Here is a 15,476-nt window from a genome sequence, read left to right as displayed (position 1 = left end):
CAAGAACAGATTGTTAAATTTTCAGGAATTTTGTGAGCTAGTTGATGCCATGTTGGTAGCTTGAAATTAGTCATGGTGGGAGTATTTATACCACAGAAATCAGCAGACTGTACCGATCAGGGCCTTTTTTCCCTCCAGAGAGCTGTTTGTTAAACATTTAGCAACATACCACTGGTCTTTGTCCTAAAATGACAAGGAACAGATTGATTCCAGAGGGGCGGTGTTTCTGTTCCCCTAGAGTTGTATTCGGCGGAGCTCTTTGGATCTCCGTATCTTTGCAGCTATGTCTCCCCTCCCCTGGCTGCCACCGTTTTCTCCTCCCCACAAGCCTATTCTTGCCCGTCTCCCACCTCTTCTGAGAGCCAGGTGGGGCCAGCCTCCTCTCACCTCACCATGGACGAGTTTGCTTCTCCTCTATGTGACTCTTCCCAGCATCTTGTCTGGAATATCAAACGAGGAGTACCAAATTAGCTGTTTTTCAGGCTTGCGAAATGTAGATAGAGCATAATGAAAGTTCTGGGCTGCTTGTAAATTACCTTGTATAAATTCCTTCACATCACCCGCTGCCCCATCTTTCTCCATGTGCCTGTGGATAAACACAATTTTTTATCCTTCTAATTATGTAAAGTTAGAAGAAGAAGGGGACACAGAATAATATTAGCATCTCCCAGAAGGAATAAATACACCATGAGGACACTGCTATTCCTTGCAATGCCTTTCTGGTAGGCCCAACGGCTGAATTCTTCCCTTTCGAGAATACTCACCATAGCTCCTTGCCTCTGCAGAAGGTGGATTTACATCTGGTACAGAAGGGCAAGTGGGGAACACCGCATTCCTAAGCATCTCAGCCCTGAGCCTCATGTCCAGCCCAGAACCACCATTTATTAAGCACCTGCTGCATACCAGGCACTGTCCTAGTACCTTTTTTTTTTAGAGCAGTCTAGGGTTTCAGAGGAAGTGAGCAGAATGTACAGACTGAGTTCCCGTGTGCTGCCTGCCTCCCTCCCACATTCAGATTCCCCTGTTATTAACGCCTCGCGTCCATGTGATACATTTGTTACAATTAATGAACTAGTCTTGCGTCCATGTGATACATTTGTTACAATTAATGAACCAGTCTTGATCCATTATTATTAGCTAAAGTCCATAGTTTAGAGTCTACTCTTTGTGTTGTGCAGTTCAGTGGGATTTTAAAAATGTGTCATGGCATGTATCCACCATTACAGTATCCTACAGAATTGTTTCAGGGCCCTAAAACGCCCCTGTCCCACCTGTTCATCCTGTCCCCAAGTCCCTGGCAGCCACTGCTTATTTACTGTGTCCATACCAGAGTGTCATAGAGCTGGAATCACACAGTATGAAGCCTTTGCAGACTCGCTTGTACCCTTAGCAGTAGGCATGTACGTTTCCTCCATGTCTTTTCATGGCTTGATCATTCATCTCTAAATATCACTGGATGGTATTCCACTGTCTGGGTATACATTTGTCTATCCATTCATGTATTGAAGGACATCTTGGGGTTTTTTTTTTCTAAGTTTTGGCAGTTGTGAGTGAAGCTGCTATAAACATTTGTGTGCAAGTTTTTGTGTGGACATAAGTTTCCAACTCATTTGGGTAAATACCAAAGACAGCAATTGCTGGAATCATATGATAAGAGTATGTTTAGTTTTAAAAGAAACTGCCAAACTGTCTCCCAAAGCAGCTGTACCATTTTGCATTCCCACCAGCAATGAACCGAGAGTTCCTGTTGCTCCATATCCTCACCAGCGTTTGGTGTTGTCAGTGTTCTGGACTTGGGCCATTCTAGTGGGTGTTATAGAGATATCTTGTTGTTGTTTTAATTGGAAATTCCCTAATAACATATGATGTTGAACATTTTTTATATACTTAGTTTTATATACTTATTTGCCATCTGTGTATCTTTTTTGCTGAGGTGTCTGTTCAGATCTTTTGCCCATTTTTTAATAGGGTTGTTTTCTTGTTGTTGAATTTAAGAGTTCTTTGTATATTGTGGATACAAATCCTTTATCTGATATTCTGCAAATATTTTCTCCCAGTCTGTGGCTTGTCTTTTCATTCTCTTAAGGCCCTTGCACTTTTCATGCCTACATTTTCTCATTTAATCCCCACCCCCGCAGCACTCCATGAGCTATATAGTATTGGCTCCACTTTGCTAAGCAACACAAGCTAAGAGAGATCGACTGACTTACTAAGTGATAGGGCTAAGATTTGAACCCAGATCTGACCCTCAGCTTCATACCTCACATCACCAGTGTATCCCATTTGCCACAGGTTAGCCCTCTGGGAGTGAATCTTGGTCACTACATAATAAAATAACCTTCCACAGCCTCAGAAAATAGAGGTATCGTATTTGGATGCCTTGCAGAGCCCAGCATGGGTATTTGCATCTAAGTGCCTTAATACAGGGTGGAGAGCCCTCTGTAACCCAACCCCTGCCTACCTCCTCTTTCTCTTCTCATGTTGCTAATCCCCTCACACTGTGTCCACAAGACAGGAGATGGTTTTCAGCCTCCCCAGTGTGCTTGCTTTTTCAGGAGCACTGTCTTCATTTTCCTTGTACCCTCTGATGGAAGGGTCCACTGGTCAAGTCTTAGCCTACTTTTAATTCCTCATTCACATACTACTTCACAAAGCCCTCCTTTCTCCACTTTCTAGGCCTTGGAGTTCTACTTCTGTGTACAATCTGTCTCCCGCACGACACTGACAAATTCCTTAAGCATGAGTATCATTTTGACAATACTTCCTTAGGCCATTCAACCAGCCTGCACATAGTAGGTTCTTCATGAATGGATGAAGACAAAATACCAACAAACACCATCCTCTGGTGGGTAGAGACCCCTTTCATCTTTAAGAATATTTAACTTAGGGCGCCTGGGTGGCTCAGTCGGTTAAGCGACTGCCTTCGGCTCAGGTCATGATCCCAGGGTCCTGGGATCGAGTCCCACATCGGGCTCCCTGCTCAGCGGGAAGCCTGCTTCTCCCTCTCCCACTCCCCCTGCTTGTGTTCCCTCTCTTGCTGTGTCTCTCTCTGTCAAATAAATAAAGTCTTTAAAAAAAAAAAAGAATATTTAACTTAAGTAAGTTTGTTTCTTATTGGTTTTTTAAATCATTTTTGCTTTCAGATTTTAACTTTCATTTTATGTTAAAGAAAATTCCCTCTCCACGTTTTAAACCAGAATCTCTGTTTCCAGTGCTATAGACCCCAGGGGCAGTCATAACTCAATAAATAAAGGAGATTTTTAAATCAATAAGTTATTAGTGAGACCAATGAGTGAAAGCACAATGTGCATTTTTACTTTTTTAAGGCTTATTGTTTTTGTAACCACTGGTAATGGGGCTTAACAGTCTCAGCTTGGAGTCAGGCGCTGGGCCTTGTCTGACTCCTTGCTCCTGGAGCAGGATGGTGGTCGCCTGGGAGGTCCCACTCCTGGGGCTAGAATACTGCAGAATCTGGGACCAACCATTTGCCCAGACTCCAGGAGCAGTGCCTGCTGGATGCTAGAAGTCCAGGGACAGCACCGTGTGTAGATGGAGCAGGGCTTTGGGTTCAGACGGACCTGAGATAGAATCCCAGTTCTGCCCCGTGCAGGCTGCATAACATTGGGAATGTGCTTAACCTCTCTGAGCCCCTGTTCCTTCATCTGTGAAATGGGAAGAATCAACATACTATATCATCATGGTATTATTGTAGTAATCTACAGAGCTATGTTGAGGAATAAGTGATTGGGTGAGATCATGTCTATAAAGTCTAGTACCGGCCATGAACTCCATAAAGGTGAACTTCAGACTTCTGACTTCACACCCCACTCCCCCATCACCCCCAAAGAGATGAGTTAGACCTCCCACCTGCAACTCTCGCCCATGAGGAGTAAGAAAAGTGGCATCTGGTATATCTCTATGTCTATCATAGCGCCTGGCACACGGTCAAGGACTAATTTTTGAATTATTTAATGGATATGAAGTAGCGTCCTGTCCAGTCCTGGGCCTGTTTGTCCATCCTTGGACCCATTCCTTGCCTTCTCTTCTTCTACTGACCTGTGGGTTCAACCCGTGGGCTGCATTTCCCAGTCTCTTGCCAGCTGGCGTCTGGCTGGCTTTGGCCAAGGATATGCCCTGGTGGGAGATTGGAAGTTGGGGAAAGGAAGAAGCCGGGGTATGTCTCCCACTCTGTCCCAGTCACAGACTCCTCCTTTAGCAGCGAGAGAGGCTCCTCTTTTTCTCCAACTCCAACCAGAGAGGCTCGTAGGCTCCAGTTTCCACAGGGGCCCCAGCCCTCAGCTCTGATAACCTCGCCTCCTCCATCTGCCCCGCCATCCCCAGGGAGGCAATGTCTCCTCGCTAGTGCTGGTCTCTGAGTTACGCAGCCTCTCTCTGGCTTCTCAGCTCTTCCATCAACAGATGGCCAATTCTCTGGCATTAATCCCCCTGCCATGTACGCTTGAAGCCATTTCCAATATCCTGCTTAGACCCCTCTTTGGAAGCAGGAGTGTCTGAGCTCAGAGTTCAGAGAACCCTCTCTTTCAAGTTCCACCACTCACAGGCCATGTGGCCAGTCAGTCCATGTGAGCCTCGGTGTCCTCATTTGTAACAGGGCTATGCTGCTTGTCTCCTGGGATCGCTGTGAGAGTCCAACGAGGTGATCCACTCATGCTCTCACTAAGGATTTGTGGAGTGCCTGCTGCAGGTGGAGGTGGAGAGGATGAAACAGGGAACAGAGTGGTAATGGCCCTGTTCTCGGGGGCTTCCAGTTCGTAGTAATAGATATGCCTGTAAACTGCAAAGGGCTGCATATGCCTTAGCAGGAACCCTAGCCCTGTCCTAGACCAGACAGTGGAGGCAGGGACATGCAGCGATGGGTGACAGGGACCCAGACAGCAAGCTGAGCCCCTGCTCCCACCAGACCCAGCCGGGGTGTTCCGTTTGTGTGCGTCTGTTAGCGCGTCATAGCGCGCTTTAATTAGTTGTAAAGGATTAGCCTGATTCTTCTGCACAGGGGCTTTTGTTTTTTTTTTTTATGGTGTTTATTTGATGTTATTTGAAGTAAACGTGCCATTGACTAAACCCTGCAAATCTTGTTTATGCCTGGATTGTGCTGAAATGGTATTCTCCAGAACACGTTTTCAGTTATTGATGACCTCTTTTATAATGATGGAGCCAGCTTCCCTTGAATGATTGTATTGATAACAATATGTGGCCCACAATCTATTTGCAACAATTTTCCGAAAGGCAAAAGAAAAGCATTTGCACACATGTGGAAAATAGGTAAATTTGCCGTTTTTATGCAATAATGAAAACAGAGCATGTTAGTTCAGATCCGGCACTTCTCGCCTCCTGAGTGTTTTGATCTCTCTTGCACTGTTGTGTGAAGAAGGTATTTCTACTGCCCTTTTAATGACAAAATCACTAAGACTTAAAGAAGCAAGGTGACTCACCCAGCTAGGTCATAACTAGAACTAGAAGGGCGGGTGGAAAAAAGAGAAGGAGTACACACAGTGCTTTTTAAGGCACAATGATCTCCCTGAGCCTCAGCCGCCTCATCTGTAAATGGGGATGATAATGGGGTGGCGCCGGGGGTCAAATGAGAGAGTGTGTGAGAAGCAGCACGATGCCCATACTACTAATGCGTGGTAGGTCTGCAGGAGGGCAGTGCTGGCCCCTCACCGCAGGCTCCTTTCTACTCCCACACCCCCCTCCTTGTTTTCTGCTCTCTCTCTGCAGACGACCATTCCCGGGTGAGGCTGCTGGTGCTGGACGGAGACCCGCATTCCGACTACATCAACGCCAACTACATTGATGTGAGTCTTCACAGGGCTGGGCAGCCGGGCTCTGGGGTTGGTTGTAGCAGGCTCGAGACCTGTGGCTGTCCTCCAGCCTCCCTCCCCCACAAGGTGGCCCTCCCAGAACGTGTCCAGAGGGGTCTGGGCCCTCCCTGATTTGTGTAATTAGCATAACCCACGTTGATTATCCATCGAAAGCTGCATCCTCTTTGGAGCTGGCTGGAGTAGCCTGCTCTGTGGGGCCCCAGGACAGCTGCCCGTCTTGTTCATTCACGCATTAATTCATTTGTACGTGTGTCTGTTTGTCCATCCATTCATTCATTTGAAGGTATAGTCATTTATGCAACACAAATTTAAAAGTGCGTGCTGTGTGCAAGATGCTATGGGAACCATAAAACTAAAAGCGCCATGGTCTCTACCCTTTAAAACCTGAGCAGGAAGATAAGCTATGCACATCAATAATTCCAGGGCAAACTGGAAAGTGGTAAGTGTCATATGTTCAGATAAAATGCTGCAGGGATTCAGAGGTGGGGGGAAAAGAATCGCTTCTTCCATCAGGAATGCAGAATGTGATATGAACCAAAGCTCCAAGCACAGGATGAATTTAAAATTAAAGAGGGGGAAGATGGGCCTCTAGTTAGAACAGCACAACCCAAAATGTAGCACCTGGAAGCCGAGAGTATGTAGCAGCTCAGGTTGAGGAGAGCAGAGACCATGTCATGGGAATAGTGGAAAATAAGGTTGGAGCTAGATCATTGGTGGTTTACGAACAAACTTAGAAAGCCGGACTTGATTCTGGAGGCAAGAGAACCCTATTGGAAATTTTTGATCATGGAGGTGATCAGTGCAGAGCTGAGCTTCGGGATCATTTATCTATCGCCAAGGGTAAGATTGATCCGAGGGAGGAGAATACAGGATTCAGACGCCCAGTTAGGAAAGGGGCTGCTTCACCATGGAAATGAGAGAGTCTGCAAAGGGGGAGCATGGCCACCAGGGACAAATGGACGTCCTTTCATAACCCATGCAAGCCAGGCTTCTCAGGACCTCAGCTAGGAGCCTGGGGGCCTCGACGAATGGCAGAGATCACCTTGGTCCCTCTGACACCCAAGTGTTTCTGTAGACAGGCTATGAAGTGGAATGGTGTGCTCTTGAACTCCCCCTAATCTAGGCTGATCCAGATGATTCATTGATTCTACAAAAATGTATTGAGCTTTGTGGTAGTCATTTGTCTGTTTGCTCTCAGATCTATTTCTCGGCCTTCCCCGTTCTGCTTTGCATTGCTTATCTGAGTATGTGTGTGATAGAGTGTACCTGTGAGTGTGTGTGCGTGAGTGTGTGTGTGTTGTGGCAGGAAGGAGGGCAAGCCGATCCCGGCAGGGAGGGCTGTGATGGGAGATTGGAGGGCGAAAGGAGAGCTGGTGTCCGGCTCCTCCCTCACTTCCTCGGGTAGCAGCTCTGGCAGGGGCCGCGTCCCAGCTGTGGCACCAGCTTCTACCAGGCAGACCCACCAGAATTCCCGCCTCTGCCCGGCAGCCCCAGCTCCGGGGTCTGGCAGCTTCTCTGTCTCCCGTCGTCCGCTAGTTCCAGGGGCAGTCACAGTCTCCTGCTGGTGCCAATCTCTGCGTCACCCCTCTGTCCCCTGGTTAGCATCTCAGCTCCCCTGTCACCGATGTCATCAGCACCCCATGCTGAATTCCCTTAGTCTGAAACATCCAGAGTGGTTTCGAGTCCCCCCCGGGACCCTGGCTTATAAAGGGCCTTCCCGTGGTCAGGACCTGGGGCTGGAGTTTCAGTGGAAGTCAAGGTAGACACAGTCTCTGTCCCCATGGCCCTCCCAGGAAAGTTCACAAGGAGATGGCCAGTTCAGAGCAGCCTGTCTCGAGCCTGGACAAAGCACTCTTGAGTATCCGCCCATCACAGCTCTAGCCTCTCCCTCGTGCATCTAGTATTCATTTCTCAAACACTGAGTAGGTCCTCCAGTGTGTGCTGGAAATGCAGACCTGAAAAGGGACTCATGTCTGGTGAAGGAGTTGGGTAAGAAAAGAGACCCTCACAGAGCAGGGCCTGTGTGAACATAAAGGAAAACCAAAGCTTTGGTTGGGGTGGGGTTGGGTAGTCAGGGGAGCCTTCCTGCAAGAGGTGAAACAGTGCTGCCTCAGCCAATGAGTAAGAGTCCAACAGACAAGAAGGACTGATAGTAACCTAAGATCACCTCTTGTGTATCAACATTACTTAACTAGGTACCGCAACCTCACAAAGTAAGTGCTGTTACTACCCATTTCCAGATGAGTTAGCTGAGGCTCTCGATTAGTTATGTAACTTGTCCAGGATCACACTGCTAGGATGTAGTGGAGGAGGGAGCAGAAGTCTGAATCAGGGGTGGCTTCCCCACCGTGTTCTGCTGGCTTAAATAATAACAGTAAAGCAATGACAACAGCCAGTGGATCTAAATGAGTCATGTCTGGGCCCTGTGGTGGGTGTTTGTAAAGGAGTCAGTTTATGGAGACCCCCTCAATAACCCCCCAAGTTAGGAAATCATCCCCCTTTTTCAGAAAGAGAAGCTGAGGTTGAAAGAGATTGCAAAGCTTGGGGTGCCTGGCTGGCTCCATCAGTTAAGCATCCATCTCTTGATTTCAGCTCGGGTCATGATCCTGATCAGGGCTGTGAGATGGAGCCCCATGTCAGGCTCTGTGCTGTGTGTGGAGCCTGCCTGGGATTCTCTCTCCCTCTCCCTCTGTCCTTTCCCTCCACCCCTCTGTCTGTCTCTCTCCCTCTCCTTCTTTCCCTCCCCCCACCTCTCTCTCTCTCTCTCAACCTCTCAAAAAAAAAAAAAAAAAAAGTTTAAAGAGATTACAGAGCTTTAGTACAGCCATGCATTGGGTCAGCAGCAAAACCAAACTAGGAACCAGACCGGAATAGCTCCCAGTCTGGGGCCTTTCCTCCTGTCCCTCCCCATCTACTCCCAGACAGCACCTTGCATCCAGCACATAGTGGGGACTCAGCATGCAGTTAACCAGACTGAACTAGTTCCTTCCAGTTTCCCCTTGACCTTGTCTGCAGCCGAGTACTTGTGGCAACCCCGAAGGCCCACGTGGGGTCTGCCAGCCCAAGGTGCTATATGTAGCTTTTGTCATCTGAGTGGTGACCCTCCCACAAAAGTTAACTTTCCTAGAGAGACGCTTCCCTAGATAAACAAAGTTGCATAAGCATCTGACTATAGTCAGAGCCAAGAGGCACTTTGGTACATTACAGGCAACAAATGAAATTGCTTCAAATGCAGGTGAATCTCTGTGACATCAACACCGAAAACACTTCCCATTCCTGCCGGGTTCTATCGTTATGGTGCATTCTGTAAGCCTCTAAGGATAAGAAACCAGGGGTTGAGGTTAAGATCCTTGCTCAAGGTTACATGGCTAGAATCCTGTTCTCTGTGCACTAAGGACACCCCACCACCTTCTCCCTCTTGGAGAAGTAGATTGTGCAAATAGGCCAAACAGCCTCTACAAGATGCTGTCTTCATATGTGACATTGGTCTCTGCTGGATCTCAGTGGTTAGAGTCAAAGTCCACGAGACCAGAGTCATGAATTCAGCCGTTGTTGGGCCTGTTGAGTCCAGGCCTTTCTGCTTACTAGCCTTATGATCTTATTTACTTGTTCTGCTATCTGTAAAGTGGGATAATAATGCTACCCCGGCAGAATATGATAACCAACATATCTGTCAGTCTCCCATTAGGAAACAGAGGCTCACTCAAAGGGAGTAACGGAGGGGCAGGGGAGGGGGTTAGCAAGGTAGGAACAAAGTTAAGGGAAACCAACAGGGTGGGGTGCAGTATCCCCGAGTTAGAAACAGAAGCCTCTGACGGTCAGTGCCAACCTCAGTGGCCTGACAAGGGCAGATCTAGAAGACATACACCACAGCCTCCCCATGGCCTGCTTCTGCTCCCCCATTGGCTGAACCCAACTGGAAACCAGAAGCCATGGAACCCCGCGATGTAGTCCATACAGGTCAGCATCCATCCCACAGCACAGAGCAGAGTCTAGAAGGGAAAAGCGGGAACATGGGGGGGTTGGGGGACGGTGGAGAAGACACCAAGCACAAGCACCTCCTAGCACCCTGTTACCAATATGGGGCAGAACGGGGAATGAGGAATCCCATGATTTCTGAGCCTACTGTGTGCTCCAGCAAACTTAAAATTCCTGTAGTCCTTTTGGGGATTCCTGGCAAGACACACACTACATAGTTTTCTAGGTCCTCACTCTTTTGCCCTGCTCTCCACCCCCGCTGAAATCCTCCTGGACATTTGCTCTCAGAAGAGCTAACTGCCCATGCTGGAATCATTTATCCACAATTGGTTCTTGACGATCCATTAAAACAACTCCATTTGGATAATGGGCTGGATGGGGCCAGCCCTGTCTGTGTCTCCAGAGACCATGGTTCTGCTACCATCTGACCCATCCCACTGGCGGGTTTGTTTGCACACCCGAGAATGTATTGGCCACTTGAATCTGTTATAAATTACCAGTCTGGAAATAAATATCGTATCTGGGTCCCCAGTAAGTAACAGATGCGTAAGTTCAGAGTGAGATAAATGTGTTTTGGATGCAAGCCTCTTTCCCATTGCTCACAGACGGATGGAGGCAGGCCCGGTGCTGGTTTGCAGTCGATCTGTGTGCTGTGTAGGTGGGACTTAAATGAACTCAAAGTTCTTTTAAGGTTAGGAAGTTTTCTGAACCAGTCCTTGGCAAATCCCCAGTAAAGCCCCAGTCGAGCAATACATTTCCTTTTATCTCCTTTGCTGAGGAATCTCGTGGTTAGAACGTTTTCTCTTTGGGGACTCGATGGGGTCTTGGAGACCAGAGAGGGCCTTTTGACTCCCATGCAGTGCGCAGACAGGCCCACAGCGTGCGTGCATGCATGCATTCGATACGCGTTCATCAAGGCTGATGGCCCAGGCCGACTTGTCGGTGCTGGGGACACAGCCACGAGCAAGCCGGATACAGCCCTGCCCTGTCGGCCCTCTCATTCCACTGCGGAGACAGACAGTGAGCATGTCCATAAACAAGGAACATTCTGCCATTGAGTGATAAGTGCCCTGAAGAAAAGTAAACCGGAGAAATGAGAGAGGGGCCGACAGGATGGTCAGGGGAGGCTCTCTGTGAGGTGACTGACAACCAAGTGGAAGCCGGGCTGGAGGGAGAGAGCAAACCACCGAGCTCGGCGGGGACAGATTCACCCTGCACAGGGAATGGCCTGTGCGAAGGCCTCTGGATGGAAACGTGACTCCTGTGTCTGAAGAAGAGCAAGATGGCCTGTGAGCCAGGGCAAGAGTGGTAGGAACAGGGCATGCTGCCGGAGGGGAGGAAACGGGAACTCCATTAAGGGTGCCCCAGCCTCACCTCGGAGACCCGTTTATGCATGTATGCCACCCACCGGCCTTTGCTGAAAGCTGCCCCCAGCTCTGAGTGCGGGCGCCACGGCCCATGGGGAGACAAGTACGAAAACCGTATTGCAGCTCATGTGCTACGTGTTGTTGGGCACATGCAGAAGCCTGCAGGACTGCTCAGGAGGAGGGAGGTCTCATTGGAGGTGTGGTGCCGGAAAGCTGGGACATAGGGCCCGTGGGAGGGCATGGAGAGGGACACCTGGCACTGAGGCTAGAGACGGGTGATTAGTCCTGAGCTAGGACATCCGGACATGACTGCACACACCGCGGGGAGCCACTGCAGGCTGTTGGGTGGGGAAATAACGTAATCCGATGTGCACTGCAGAGTTCACTCCAGTCAGAAGCAGATGGGCGATGGGACCGGACTGGAGGCAGGGAGGCCAGCAAGCGGCCAGTGCTGTGGCCTGGCTCAGGAAGGACAAGGACTGTAACTGGGAGTGACGATGCGGCTGATGGAAGAGGGTGGGCTTGAGAAACCACATCCTTCCACACTCTAGGGGACTATTTTCTGTTCCCAAACCTACTCGAGAAAATTCCCAGTGTCTAATTCTTCCTGCAAGCCTGGGAAACCCTGTCCATCTTGACTTGAAGGAACAGAGAGCTCCTGGTCCCTCTCACCTCCCTTCCTACTTCTCGTGTGTCAGAGAGGGGCTCCGTTTTGCATTAGAGGCAGAGCGGTGAGGCGGGAAGGGCTTCTGATCTCACCATCTCCCAAACGGGCACGGGAGGCACCCAATAAATGTTTGCCAGATGACCAATAAAATACTGATAAGATAAAGTCATGTATGTTAAATCTTAGACTACGGTGCCTGGCGCATAGTAACTGCCATATAATCTTAATAGAAACACTATATTGTAAATCTAAGTACCCTCATTTGACAGCAAAAAAGCAATGGAGGCACGAGGAGGTTAAGTGTTAGCTCCAGACCACACAGCTCCTAAGGGTCAGAGCCAGGATTCAAACCCAGGCCATCGGGTCCAGAGTGTGTGCACATGACCTCCTCCAGCCATACCTTATGTAGCTGTGCTCCCAGCCACTTGTTCATTGGACATTTGTTCTGAGTCTCACACTGTGCGAGAGTCTATAGAAATTTTTTTAAAAACTTAGAGGAGGCAATATTTGTCCTCAAGAAACTGATAACTTCACTAAGAAGTTAGCAAACAAAGAGTTTATTTAGGTGGGGCTGTTGATTCCTCGGGACTGTGGTTAATCCAGCAGTTCTGACCACGCCGCCGGCCCTGGCTTTGTGCTGACAGTGAACTCTGGTGCCTCTAGAGTGTGCCCAGCAATGGGAAGGTACGTACTAGGTATTTATGGAGCAAGGGGAAGACTGAGGCGGAGAAATACACTGGGGGCTCAAAAACGAGTCTTTGAATCAGAAAGTGGATCCAGAACTGGAGAGAGGCCACGTCTGTTTCACCATAAACCATACAGATGGTAATTCTGGCTCATTTCCTGAGTGAGAGGGCCTGGAGGCAGCTCATTCCCTCCCTGCCAACAGGATAGAAAGATGGATCACCAACATTGGAGACAAAACTAGGGATTCATCAACGGTTTGGGTTTGTTTTCTCCTGCGATGGATAACCCTAAAGCAAAGTGGATTTCAGGGCTGTCAGTGACCTCTCCTCCAGCAGGCTCTGTAACTGGCATCTGTAGTTTGAAAAAGTATCTGTCCATCCATTCGTTTGCTCACTCATGTATTCATTCCATAAATACTATGTCCAGTGGTATGTACTAAATGCAAATCTTTGTCCAAAACTTGAACTCTACCCAGTATGGTAGAATTCCTCTCTGGAACTAGAAAGGGGATCCTCCAAGTATTGCCATACCCAGGCAAAAGAGAAGGCTCTCTTCAACCTCTTCCCCAATGATGAGGGTTATGGAGCACAGAGTAACCCCACACCAGATGCGGCAGGGCCTCCTGGGACACTGAAATATACAGGGATATCAGAAACTGGCCTCTGAATCAGAAAGTGACTTTATCAGCCTCTAAGTCACACCTGCACAGGGTCCTCCCTGGTGAGTGGGACTTCCAATTCCAAGCCCCGCCATGTGGCACAGAGAGGCCCTGTGGCATTCTTCCCCAGTTTTTTCTAATTGTTACTAATGCAAGGGGCCAACGATGCAATGGTTGTCTTCCATCAGGTGCCCTACAGAGACTCACAGTGTTCTGCACAGTTAGGACCCAGGAAGGACTTTTTGGTGGTTTATGTCCCACAGAAACACCACAATTCCTTCTCCACCTCTTTCTGGGTACATGGGCATAAGTAACAGCCACCCAGATTTGCTTCTGAGGCAAGCCCATATGGGCCCCTTCCAAGTTACTACTATAATAGCTAACGTTTAGTGATTTAATAAGGGCTTGCCATACGTTACTTATTTCATCTTTGCCACTTCTCTGGGAAGTGTCTAATGCTGTTCTCATTTTGCCTGTGAGGAAAACATGTCTTGGAAAGGATAACTATTAATATTATGGTGTTTGCGAGCTTTGACTGGAGGCCCTTCACTCTGCTTCTCTCCTGTCCTCCAGGGATACCATCGACCTCGGCACTACATTGCAACTCAGGGTAAGTGCTCTCCTTTTCCTCGAAGGGGGCCTCACCCTTCACTGGAAGAGAGGAATGGGCTTCTGCCAGCAAAAAATGTCACGCAAACTTAGGTCCCTGGGAGCGTCCATTTGTTTGGGAAGGAAAGAGGTGATGAATTCAGCTCTCGGGGGGAGGGATGTGAGTGAGAGATGAAGGAGGTGTCGCTAGGAAATGGCACAGGCCGGGCAGACCCAAAGCCTCAGCCTCAGGCACGTGCCCTCAGGATCCACCATCCAAAACTAGAGCCGATGGTGCCTTATCTCCTTGACGAGTGTGTGCCTAGAAGAGAGAAGTACTCCGCCATTCTGGAAAACGACTTGGCAGTCCATTATCAGAGGCTTAAAAATGATCCTACCTCCCGAACCCTTTGGGGAGGAAATCCTGTGGATAATTATATATGTGGACAGTGACATATACAAAGATACTCGTCACAGTGTTATCTCTAATAGGAAAAAAGTGAAAAATCTTAAGTGCCCAACAGTTGGTAGATTGCTTAAATAAAGTGTGATACTTCTATATTATAGAAAAATTATGCAGTGAACACGTACCATGCTTGGTAAGAATCTTTAAGAGCATGCAAAAGTGCATATAATAATGATGCATATTAAATGCATATAATTTGCTTATTACAGCAAATGCATATGTATAAATACATATATATATACATATACAGAAAAATGCTATTCAGATTTTTATATCAAATACATGTATTTTGTAATTGTAGAAGAAATGAAGGCCCAGGACATTGAAAGAAATTTCCAAGGAAATTGCTTTGGACTCTCAGATCCTATCTCGCTTTCCTTGTCCATTTCTTTCCCCTCACTCCTGTTTGGGCTCCAGAGGAATGCTCCTTGTGTTTGTCAAGCTCAAAATCAGGCCTCTGCTGTTTGCACTGTGAGCATCCGGCTCCTGGCAGCTCTCTGTCCTCCTCCCCGCCCCCTGCAACCCCAATTTCCTCCCTGTCTCTCACTGAGGTTCTGGAGCCCAATTTTTATGAAAACTCCCTTAAGCTATTTTATTAACCCATAATATAGTCCCGATAAGGTGATAGATGGGGGGCAAGTGGGGCTGGGGGACAGCCTCTGAGCAGGAGGACAGCGGAGGGAAGAGGAAAGGCTGCGGACATTTCCATGGATGCTGTAGACCATGCTAGTTTGGAATGCCGCTTTGCTTTTCCATACTCTGGCCCTGGTCTCAGTGACTTGGGTGTCTCAGCGAGAATCATCCGGCCTCACTCTCGCTCACCTGTTCCAAGCCTGGACCGACCAACCAGGAGGGATGGCCTCTTGGCTGCCTTCTTGCACTTGTGGTCTTTGACCCTGTCACCTTCTCTGTCGGCAGGTCCGATGCAGGAGACTGTCAAGGACTTTTGGAGAATGATCTGGCAGGAGAACTCGGCCAGCATCGTCATGGTCACGAACCTCGTGGAAGTGGGCAGGGTAAGCCCCTCCCGCAGTTACCTGGACAGAGGTTGCTGGCCCTGCCCTCCTGAGCATCTCTCTGTTCTGTGCCTTATGGCATGTGCCCCCACTCAACACTTCACCCTCACAACAACCTGCGTGGGAGAAATCCTCACCACTGCTTCCCATTCGGGGAATACGGCCTTTCCCTCCGAGTCATCCCTTTCTCCACCCTCGCTCCGTTG

At 48.6% G+C, this 15,476-nt stretch overlaps 1 protein-coding gene across 17 annotated transcripts in view; it reads left to right on the top strand.

Annotated features, from left to right (window-relative positions):
- PTPRT (protein tyrosine phosphatase receptor type T) overlaps nt 1–15,476 on the top strand; it is a 1,085,477-nt gene that overhangs the window by 1,014,278 nt on the left and 55,723 nt on the right. For all 17 annotated transcript variants that reach the window (XM_078057227.1, XM_078057222.1, XM_078057226.1 and 14 more), the window contains 3 exons: nt 5,740–5,816; nt 13,774–13,810; nt 15,173–15,270. In XM_078057227.1, the coding sequence (XP_077913353.1) occupies nt 5,740–5,816; nt 13,774–13,810; nt 15,173–15,270 (212 nt within the window). The remainder of the gene's footprint in view (nt 1–5,739; nt 5,817–13,773; nt 13,811–15,172; nt 15,271–15,476) is intronic.

Source organism: Halichoerus grypus, chromosome 10 (assembly GCF_964656455.1).
Source record: "Halichoerus grypus chromosome 10, mHalGry1.hap1.1, whole genome shotgun sequence".
In the NCBI taxonomy this organism is placed as follows: Eukaryota; Metazoa; Chordata; class Mammalia; order Carnivora; family Phocidae; genus Halichoerus; species Halichoerus grypus.
Note: the sequence above shows the minus strand (reverse complement) of the source record. Positions and strands in the feature narration are given on the sequence as shown.